This window comes from Glycine max, chromosome 2 (assembly GCF_000004515.6).
Source record: "Glycine max cultivar Williams 82 chromosome 2, Glycine_max_v4.0, whole genome shotgun sequence".
Lineage (NCBI taxonomy): Eukaryota > Viridiplantae > Streptophyta > Magnoliopsida > Fabales > Fabaceae > Glycine > Glycine max.
In genome coordinates, this window is record NC_016089.4 from 42,274,999 (window position 1) to 42,286,454 (window position 11,456).

Here is an 11,456-nt window from a genome sequence, read left to right on the forward strand (position 1 = left end):
AAACATCAATCAACATGTATAGAAAGTTTCTTTTGCAGTTTGTTATTCTTCCTTTCAGTCTCCTCTAATTGCTACAAATGCTGATGCTTTATTTTTTGTTCACTCCTTTGAAATGTGCCTTGTATTGCATCAAAAGGTTAAATGTGTAAAGGTAATGGGGCATTTAAGAAAGGCTACCAAAATGAAAGCAAAGACACTAAGAATTTAATTCTTAGTGAGCAACTGGGTGGTTGGTTGCTCATTGTTGGGGCAGAGGTGGAAGTACACCTCGGTGAAAAATAAAAAACGAGCCTCATTTTCATCACCTTCTATGTTCAACATTCATAGAAGCACTTTTTAACACCTACTACAAATGACAATGTCTACCACCTTCCATCACTTGCTCTATCACGACCTTCATAGCTTCCAGATCTTTCCATGGCAAAAAGAAGAAGCATCGTGGGTAACCAAATGCCAAGGTTTTTAGTGTACACGAAAAAAAGACAATAATGATGTGGGAAACAAAATACATGTGTCTATTCTTTAGCGAGATAGTCTGACAACACGTAGGATCGATTTTTACCATACCTAACTTCGGGCCAAAAGATCACATATTTTGGTTTTACAAGAATAAAAAACAGATAAAATATTTTATAGGGATGAAAAATAAACATTACCAATTTTGTAGGGACTAAAAACATATTTTTGCCAAAATAAAATTATTAAATGAGATTCATGTAACTTTTTTAACAGTAAATTATTAAATTCCATCCGAAGTTAGGTGTAATTTGATTCCATGGAATTCATATTGTCGCCTTCCATAGGAAAATGCATAATACGTGAGCCTTTGTGGTTTACATTTTTCATACACACCATAGTTGTTCTCCACCAGAGACTCCCACGTAATAAAAAGGCATGGAGGCTCCCATAACTAAAGTCTTTCAATGGATATTCTCTGAAGATAACTAAAACTAACAACTCTCAGCCACTTCAGATGCTTCCATGCCACACATCGCTAATACAACTCTAAATCACAAAGTTCAAGATAGAACCATTGGCATTCTGTCTTTTAATGACATTTATGATATGGAATAGAATTAGATTGGGTTATTTGTGTTTTCAATTTTTCATAATGAATATCTCGAAGAATCTGTCTAACTTAAATATTTCAAGTTTTAAAATTATAACTATTCTATTTTTTTTTTTCATTTTAGTCATTATAAATTGTGTTTGTTTTAATTTTTATTCTTAAAACACTAAAATGGTTTAAACAGTAAGAAAATACTATAAACCATGGAAAAAACGTTATCTAAAATGCTTTAAAGAAAAAAAAAAATAAAACAAACGCACCTTACAAGAATCAAAATGTTTTTTTTTTGCAAGGACGAAAATGAAAAAAAAGACTAAATTATAGAGATGAAAAATATATTTAAACCTAATAAAAATTATATAATAATTTGTGAAACTTCTTAACTTAAATATACAATTATTGAGAATTTACGAAAATAACATGTTCCTTTGCCTTTCCTAAAAAAAAAAACATGTTCCTATGCCGGCAAGGAGTTGGATATGCTATAAAAGAATTTGCTTTAAAGAAATTTTTGTAGCTTTTACGCTACATATTTTTCAAATCTCAGATATTTCAAAGAACACTTTATTATTGGAAATAAGCACTCAACAACAAAATCATTACTTCTTTTAAATAAAAATTCAAGTTGATGAGATACAAATTTCTTCTAATAGTAAAACTGTAAAATAAAGCATGAGATAAAAATTTAGTGATAATTTACTTGAAGAAAAGTAATTGGTACTACTTATATTAATAAAATGCATATATTTTTTTATAGCCTATTAGTTAAGAACTCCACAATTAAATATGCTTAATTTGGAGTAGTTATAAAATGGATAACCTGTTAAGAAATTTTCTAGAAAGTATATGAGTGAAAACCAAACATGTTTAAAAAATCTTATGTTGATTTATGGAGAATAAAGAATTGAATAAAGAAAATCTATTCACAAATCCTTTTCAAAACAAAAACATTATAGGCACAACAGCAACAAAACAAAGGGTGTTCGTTGGAACAAGACAACTTTGTCATAAAGAGTATATGACGATGCAAAACAGTATTTACAAATCCAAAAACTTTTCTTCTAAAAAATAACCTTTAAAAACATTAAACTTATAAAATAAACCAAAAAATCTACAAAATGGTTTAAATCGTCTAAATTAATAACCTGATTAGTCCCCCAAACAGCTAGTCAGTCTAATCTGATTCAAATTTTAAAACTGTCATAACCATAAATTTAAAAAAGGATGAGGTCTCAAATTGGTTCTTGGTGCAGTAGTCCCCATCAGCAAAATAAATAAAGGAATGGGAGGTAAACTAGATAAGTAAATAATTCAATAAGGTCACATAGGATACCTGCATCAATAAATAAAGATACGTGGAGAAGATGAAAGTGATATTGAACTCTTATTCTGTTCATTCTCATCACAGCTCCTAGCCAGGATCAATTTGATTTAATTCACTCTACCATTACTCTGGCAAACATAGGAAGTACATGCTTATAATATACTTGGATAAAATGGAAAGACAGTGTCAATTGTTCATACATGAATGTGGAAGTAGCTAAACTTGGTATAATCATTGTTGACATCCTTTTTATCATCTTAAAAATTGGCACCTACATATGTTACCAATCTACTTTAAGCCACTAAAAAGGAATTTTGAAACTGCTCCTACGGATTAGTTTGTTCGGGTAAAACAAAATATTGAACACTTGCCTGTAAATGCAATTAAGAAATAACCCTATTATACCAATGAAAATTCCAATATACGACCAATGATCACAAAGAGGAGCTATTATTTGGTAAGGATAATCCCTGAATGGTTTTAGTCAGCAGCTTCACTGGGAACATCGGGGCCACGAGGAATCTTGCCAGGATAGTTGGTAGTTGATTCACTTGATCCAATCATACTGCAGATATAATAAAGCTCAAATGAATTTTCTGCATAACATTGAATATAAGTTGTGTTCTGAAAGTGCAAAATGCTCACCCTCTATCAATGATGACGATTGAACGCAGCTCACAATTAGCAAAGCTGTAGAACAAAATTTTGTCAATTAGTCTTATGAAAGAGTAAGACAACAATTAGTTTATAGTTAACACATTTACACCATATTATTATTACATATAAGAGTTTTTCCTGAACATCCAAAGTCTTTCGATTTGTTTCCATTTTTTCTAGGCAACAAAATAATATTCTGTAAGGGTAAAGTTAATTGTCAATTAACTTCGCGATGAAGTTAGAAAATTCCAGTTAAATAATAAAGGTTTAAATATATTTTTGGTCTTTGCAATTCAGTGTTTTTTTCACTTTCATCCTTTTAAAATTTTATTTTTCATTTTAGTCTTTTTGTTTTTGGTCCTTAAAGTGTTTTATATAACATTTTTTTTACGGTTCAAAACACTTTTTTTTCTGTTCAAAATACTGTTTAAAACACTTTTAAGAACGAAAAATAAAATAAACACATTTTACAAAGATTAAACCAAAAAAATAATTTACATGGATGAAAATGAAAAAAAAATATTAAATTATAGAGACAAAAAATATATTTAAGCTAATAATAAATGTAGAAGAAAAGGATACAAATGAAGATCTGTTAAGATATCAGAAGTTACCAGGTATATGAGTACTTTATTTGAATTATTGTAAAAGAACATAAGATGAAGTCATGCAGGTTCTTTTTTTTTTTTTTTATTTCCTACCTTTTCTTGAAGGATTGAGATTGATCCTTAGTGTTCCGGAGACATTTACAAAAAGCAGCTTTTGAGGCTGGTTAAGTTCAAATATAAATACTAAGAATCTTATTATTTATTATTTCAAGCATATATAAAAGCCAGAGTATGCTGTTCATCAATTAGACAGGGCAATCTTTCAGGAGAAAGACTTACTGTGTGCATATTTCACTCTTTATATCTGGGTGGCAATCATTTCCAAAAGCACGGAGCGTATTAAACAGAAAACTGCTGTGGGTAACAACTGCTATCTCCTTCTCTTCACGTGTCCACAACCTAGACCAACAACAATATTTGGGGAAAAGATGTCAGATCTTTGGCTGTAGCCATTCTGCCACTAGATAACACTTGCAAGGAATTGTCTAGAACATATTCAAGCTGAAGAATTTAAGAATCATCTAAAAAGTGTATTGTGGCATTATTGTCAAATTCACACCTTCCAACATTCTTTAGAATCTAAAGCCACAGAAACTGGAAATCAGTGCTTCAAATGCAATGCAAAAACACCGGCAAAAATATGCACAAAAACTTGAAGTGATTCAATCCATTAAAGTTTTTTTCTTATTCTTTTTGAACTTCAATTATGTAAATATGAAGCTTAGTTTTCAGTATGCTCATGCCTTTTTGGCTATGCCTACTTTTTTGTTCAACATGATTATTTTTCCTGTTAAATATGCATAGTCATTGGCAAGAAACATAGATAATATTATTTAATCACACTCACCATTCCAAAAACTTCAGGCCCCTAGCAGAAACTTCATCTGTCTTCTCTCTGACATCAGATTCCCATAAAATGTCCTCGTCACTTTCAATCTAAAACAGGTTTTATAGTAAGCATGAATCTCATTCAACCAAATTCTGATTATCTTCTGGCAACCAGTGCAACAGAATAAACTTTATTGTAGTAGTGGCTAGACCATTATGAGATTACAATAAAAAGATCACTCACTTACAAGTGAAAAATCAATTGCTGGAAACATATTCCGGTACTCGCTAATGGTTCTTCTCTTATCACAAGGATGAACTCCCTGCATTACAAAAACAAAGCATTATTTAAAACATATTGATTTTTATAGCTAATGAAATTTAAAACTATAGGAGGGAGGTATTTCAAAGTTTTTTTCCTCCTCATCTGTGTTTAATCTTGTTACTAGCTACAAGTCCATTGGCCACATACATACATACAGAAACAAGTAGCCTCCAATAATTGTTTAGTGAAGAGAAAGGGATATTGAAAAAGTTTCTGCATTGCAAACTGCAAATTATAAAATAATTCAAAGAAGCCATACCCACCGCATACTCCAATGCACCAACCAACTTTGGACAGTTTAAAAAGATTCAGGAAACCCAGTTAAAGATATAATAATCAGAAGTTACATAAGAATGAACAATACTGTGCGGCGTTTAGACTTTGAACTGGCAAGTATGATCTTATAGCCATTCTAAACCTCAGAAAGCTGATATAATGATTTTAAATTAATTCAGTCAAGGTCACAGACAGTAAATGCACAAAAGATGAGACTGGCAGACATGATTTTTATCAGTTTACTTGAGCAGTGTTAAAGCTCAAGATGACAGGGTCAATGGTCTAGTAGCCATATTGTAACATAGGTAGTTTATCTGTATATTTCCAAAATGCAGATGCTGTGCCATCTTGACAATTTTAGGAACCAGGAGAATTTAAGAAACCAAGGGAATGATTGATGTAAATTTAGTTGATTCAATCATCTAAACTCCAAAACAAGACAATACTTATCATGTGGCATTTGTCATCATCATTACAAAATTACGTACTATTTGCTCTCGGCAAAGCTCCACAGCTATGAATGGAGGGCAGTTCATACTAGAAACTGCAGGATGATCACTGTGTCCGACATTTTCCGTCATCAGAGGTGGCTCACCAATCCCATCAGTGTATGCTTCACCACCAAAGACTCCAACTGCTGTTTGCATGGTCCTGTGATGTAATAATTATCAATTTCAATGATCGATAGCTTCAAAAGACATATGGATTCTTATTTTCTCACTAAATGAAAGACATTTAAAAATGATTTCTTCACACATACCATCAATATCATAATTCATAAGATCAAGTTCAAATAATTCCTATCACCAACTAAAAGGTCAGATTCTATCTCATTATCAATACTTAATAATCCACACATTAAACATAAAAATATATGGTTGATATTATTTCCAACTTTTCTTCCTTTTTCAAAATTTAAAAGAATATTTTAGAAACCACTTCCTAAAAGCCATAGTGTGTTTGTGATTTAAACTATAGTACTTGAAAGACATTCCAATAACAAGAGTAGAGAAATAAATACATGCATCAATAGACCAGCAGACACAAAATGTTGAAATTCAAAAACTAATTTCAGATAGTTTCCCCAATTGTCCGAATATTTGTGTTCTATAGGTTTCAAGTCAAGGGTCATAAAAGATGTTGCAGGAGAAATCATAACAATCAGTTCATCCATGAACAATCAATAAGACATTTAAGTTTTTACAAACATCCTAATGTTCAGTCATTCTAGCCAATTTCTGGTGTTTTATCCACAGTGATCAGATGCCGCCCTATCTGGTCCCATCTTTGTGAAGGACTTTTCAGCCATTTCATAAATGTGTGTACTAGTGAGAATAATACATAACACATTCTTTGCACTTGCATTACCAATAAATATCATTGTCAGGTATGGCTCGTTATGCATTGCAAACTTGCTCAGATATACATTTTTAATAAGTCAGTAAAAGAAATTGACTCAAAGTGAGACTTGATTCTGATACATGTCTTGGCAAAATTCCAAATAACAATGAAATTATACCTTAATAAGGGGGAAATGACAACAAGTTCAATATTTTTGGAAAGTCCACTTGCCTTCACGTGCTTTCGCAGATTATTAACCTGTCACAGAGCAACAAAACACAAGCATTCCAACATGACATTTAAAGCACAGAAAAATTGATCAAGGAAAGAACTAGCCAACTAGGTAGAGATAGATCTATGCTACAAGATTGTTATTGACTCATTGATTTCTTTGATGAGAAATCAAATTATTGAATACCAGGGCAGAATACCTATACCAATCTCTACAGAAAGTCTGAAATTTGAAATATTTATCATGATAATTGTGATCACTTTGAGGAGTAATTTCACGTAACATAAAATCCATCCAGAAATACATGGCATTCAGGTAAATCTGACTAGCAATTACCTGTTCCCAGCCGAGAGAGGTTAGGTGTGCATCAAAAAACTCATAAGAATTGTATGCATCATGGTTTTTCTCTCCTGCTACATTATGAACTCCTTGCGCATGCCTAACCTGCATACAAATTTGTACAAGACATTAATGCTATAAAAAGTAATGCAGATAATGAATGATCTCAAGAATCAGAATACAACATGCACAACACATAAGCTATGAATTTCTGTACAATGTAGAACTGAAATACCAAGTTTATGAGATTTAGTCCGTCTCAACTGATTTCCATGCACTTCCTAATCTTTTTGAAAAATCACACAAGTATGTATGTATGATAAGGAAAAGTAAGCATTAAAAAACTGGAATGGGTCAGTTGGTTTGACTAGAAAATCTGTGAATTGAGTTGGTCAGGGATTCAAATAACTTAGAATGAGGAGTGAAAATTCAGTGAAGACCCAGTTAAAAACTGATGACAAAAAATTAATTTGAACCCCTTTGTTTTAATTTTATTTATTTATTTATTTAAAAGTATATATGTATGAATTGATGTTATCAGCCCTTGAAGGAGTGAAAATTCAGTGAAGACCCAGTTAAAAATTGATGACAAAAAATTAATTTGAACCCCTTTTTTTAATTTTATTTATTTATTTAAAAGTATATATGTATGAATTGATGTTATCAGCCCTTGAGTAGATGAGTAAACCATAAACCAGTGCCTTCACTAGTTTGATTTTTAAAACATAGAGATGAACACAAATATGCTTCAAGGATAAAATTGCCACAAACCAGGTGAACAGTTTTGCAACGGTGCAATGGATAGAGACTTTGACTTGCAGCAGCATCCATACCTGCAGACACATAAAAAGATAAAGCCAACAAGAATGTGTTATCAATGAAGGTTTCACTAAACTTGATTTATGAAAAAGCGAAAAACTACACACCCTTGTGTTATTTAATAATAGACAAGCTAAATAGACAAAACAATCACACAAATCAAGCATAGAAAAGTGGTCAATCAGCGTTTGTAGCAAAAGCTAGGAAGAGCTAACAGTTGAAACTTGCAAAACTATATACCCAAAAGTTGCAAGCAAACACAATAGTATACAGGGGGGAAGGACCTTAGAACTTAAAAGCACAAGTTCTTTACTTGTTCAAGAAAAAAAGTATGGTTTTATATTACATCTCTACAGTGTAAACTCAGGTGGCTTTTTGGACTCAAAAAGGCGTGGACAATGGCCATATATGTTGAAAGTTAACCTTTTGCTTTTAAAAAAAAATATAAAAGAATGGAAGCAAGAAAGTTCAAATTGAAAACCATCTCACCAAACAATTATTTAGAAAAATTTAAGCTGTTAGGTGCCGACACATGTCTATAAGTAAGAGAATAAGAACAAAAGAAGTCGGCTATGCATACCACATTCAGCTATTAAACTGCATTAAAAATGAAATTCTCGTGGATATTATCAGAGATCCTTTTAAGAATTTATTCTAATGTCCTTTTGATGATAATTTAAATCATAAAACCATGCGATTTACACTTTTCAGTAGTGCCTCCGGTAGAGTTCTTTGCAATAAAAAAGGATAAGATAAAAAAATTAAATTAAATTAACGAGGTGGATTTTGAAGAAAATCTGCAAACTCAAGGAATAAACGGATAAACTTAAAAGGCGATTCTGCTCCGTGCGTGTAAAAGCGCAAAGGAACGCTGTGAATCTCTGAAATCGGAACGGATAGACTAGAATATTGGAATTAGGAATCCGAATAAATCGGTTTGGTAATATAATTATTCTAGATGCATCATATCATAACATCATAAAAAAGCAATTTGATTTGACGTGCATTAACGGAGGAACAATACCTAAAACAACTAGCACAAAAATTCTGGTGCGAGTGAGAAACAAAGTTGGACCGAATCAATAGAAATTAGAAAACGAATCCAAACGAGTGATACTGATAGGCATGCAAAACGATTGAAAACGACGCCGTTGGCATTTGACATACCAGAACCAGAAGAAGAATCAATTGCGAGGAAGAGAGGGAGAAAGTGGAAGGAGAAGTAGAGAAGCGAAAAGAGCAGAGGAAGCGTAAGATTTGGTTTGGTGGGGACAAAATTGGAATTTAGAAAGTTTTGATTCGTGCTGAGTTCACATGGAAACGGTTGGTACTTGTTGACAGTTAACATCATTTGGAACAATAGGAAACCGACGTGGCAGCGTTAGGTCTGTGATTCCCCGAATATCTTTAGCATCTTTTATTGAAAGCTATTTTGTGTCATTGTGTATTTGTGTGTTTACTGTTTAGTGTTTGAGGTGCAGTAAAAATTAGAAAGGTAATGCAGTAAATTGGTAGCAATATTAATGTGTTTATATCGCATTCTTTGTATAATATGTTCAATTTAATTTAGGATAGTTGCATATACATACAAAATAAAATAATAATGTTGCACATATTCAAAATTAACACTTGTAAATACATGCATACTTTGGAAAAGCTAGTCAAGGGTTGGATGTTTGTCCTTCCTTTGCACACGTCTCACTTTATCATTGATTATTTACTTGGTTAATTGAGATTTTTTTTTATAGAAAATAATAATGAATTACATTATTTATATGTTTTAAGTTTGTTTATTTATTTCTTTTCATCATATTATTTTATTTCATGTATTTTTTTTATCTATCTCTTTTAAAATAGTTGGCCGAGTAAAGGATTATAAGAACAAATTTTTAAATCACAACAACAATAATTATTATAATAATACTAATAATCACATAATGAGAGGATGGATCAATGTATATAATTTTTAAACAAACAATATTATTTTAATCCCACCTTTTATAAATTTTTCTTACTTTTTTCTTATCATATTTTTTTTTTGTGAACATCATATCGTAACATTTATTTTATTTCATATTTTGATTTTTTATCACTTTATTATTAAAAAATGTTACAAAAAAATTGTATTCGGATTTGGGAATAAGGTTTTTCTTATTTTTAAATAAAGAAAGGGTGTGGGCAACTCAAATGGTTTTAGACTTTTAGGACATTGCCATTTGCCACACCTTTATCCCACCTACGATCTTCCACCTTTTCTCTGTCTAATTGTCTATTGGCTTCAACACAACACCTTCTCTGGTGAAAATTCCCTTCTTCTTCTTTCTCTGTCGACAGACACCACTCTACACGCCTCAACAAAGCCATCTTTTCTGCGTGACTCTAGCGGCTTCACTTGCCTCATGCCTCACTTCAACTTGTATTCATAATTTGAAGGCATCGCAAGGTTCCAATTTTAATTCTATTTAATTAGTTTCTTTGAAATTTGAATTACGTTGTTACTTTTTGTTCTAATTTTGCAAGAACAATTCAAATTAATTTTCTATTGTATTTTTCCATCCATAATTAAATTTCCTTAAAATCAAATTACTTTCTATTGTATGTTTCCATCCTTAAAATATGATGAAGTATATAACACGCTGGTTCTGTCCATTGTCCATGGTTGAAAGGCATGGCTTAGGTAGGAAACACTATGGTGCATCTGTTACGAATAGGAGAGAGGGGTTGCAGGAAGTAAAAGAACAGCAGCGTGAAGAGAGGCCCAAAAGGGAAACGAAGGCTCCAACGTACATGGAGGACTACGTGTGAGGCGTGAGAAGCAGGAAGATTCATGCATGGAAGTAGGGAGCAAATAACCACTTCTGTTAGAGGATCTGGAATATTCTAGATTCAGTTAGAATGTGATTGTAGTTAGCTAATTCCGTTAGATCTCAACTGCAGGAAGTATAAAAGCTTGTAAATAATCATACATGAAATAATAAGCAAAAAAAACACAATTTCCTTCTTCTCTCCTTTCTTTCTTCTCTCTGCTACAGAGGCCCTTGGTCCTCGAAGTCCAAGTTATAACATTGGTGCTTTCATTGAGCATCAATGGCGGAAGCAACACGCTCTAGGGTTTCCGCAGACCGATTGGAAGACGCCATTGCAAAGCTATCAGCATCTCAGCTAGTAATGAACACGAAGATAGATGATCTCCTGCAAAGGATGACACAACTCGAAGCAAATCAACAACCACCGCAGACGCCACCGTCTTCTTCGGCAGGACAAACACCAACGACGATTGGTTCCACACATCGTCTGAAGCTTGATGTTCCGAGGTTCGTTGGCTCAGATCCTACGAGTTGGACCTTCAAAATAACCCAGTTTTTTGAGTATCACAACACGCCAGATCATGAGAGGTTGACGATTGCATCGTTCTATATGGAAGGGCCTGCGTTGGCGTGGTTCCAATGGATGCACCGCAACGCTCAGTTATCATCGTGGTCAGCATTTTTACACGCGTTACACACTCGATTTGCTTCGTCAACTTACGAGGATCCTACGGGATTACTATGCAAATTGCAGCAGCGGTCATCGGTGAATGCTTATTTGACGGAATTCGAGTCATTAGCAAACCGCATGGTTGGAATACTAGCTCAGTT

At 32.7% G+C, this 11,456-nt stretch overlaps 1 protein-coding gene across 7 annotated transcripts; it reads right to left on the reverse strand.

Annotated features, from left to right (window-relative positions):
* Nucleotides 1-2,531: 2,531 nt before the first annotated feature.
* Nucleotides 2,532-9,169, reverse strand: LOC100817808 (phosphoglycerate mutase-like protein 1). Of its 7 annotated transcripts, XM_041008204.1 has the most exons (11): nucleotides 8,986-9,080; nucleotides 8,843-8,865; nucleotides 7,771-7,832; nucleotides 6,997-7,104; nucleotides 6,607-6,686; nucleotides 5,576-5,738; nucleotides 4,735-4,809; nucleotides 4,506-4,594; nucleotides 3,938-4,057; nucleotides 3,039-3,083; nucleotides 2,532-2,958 (listed from the first exon to the last, which is right to left on the reverse strand). In XM_041008204.1, exons 3-11 carry the CDS (start codon nucleotides 7,828-7,830, stop codon nucleotides 2,874-2,876), a joined length of 825 nt encoding a protein of 274 aa, XP_040864138.1. In that variant the 5' UTR covers nucleotides 7,831-7,832; nucleotides 8,843-8,865; nucleotides 8,986-9,080; the 3' UTR covers nucleotides 2,532-2,873. The 7 variants fall into 7 exon arrangements, with proteins under 7 accessions (XP_040864138.1, XP_006575370.1, XP_014624433.1 ...); XM_006575307.4 differs by lacking the exon at nucleotides 8,843-8,865 and having other exon boundaries at nucleotides 8,986-9,169; XM_014768947.3 differs by lacking the exon at nucleotides 8,986-9,080 and having other exon boundaries at nucleotides 8,843-8,979.
* Nucleotides 9,170-11,456: the final 2,287 nt, after the last annotated feature.

Bases quoted from the DNA above. Each gene is read 5' to 3' on its own strand.
- LOC100817808 (XM_006575307.4), bottom strand. From the start codon at position 9,169: ATGATGTTAACTGTCAACAAGTACCAACCGTTTCCATGTGAACTCAGC. The intron at 4,810-5,575 runs GTACGTAATTTT...TTTGTAATGCAG, and splicing joins AGCTTTGCCGAGAGCAAATA to GGAGTTCATCCTTGTGATAA. The intron at 4,595-4,734 runs GTAAGTGAGTGA...AACCTGTTTTAG, and splicing joins CAGCAATTGATTTTTCACTT to ATTGAAAGTGACGAGGACAT.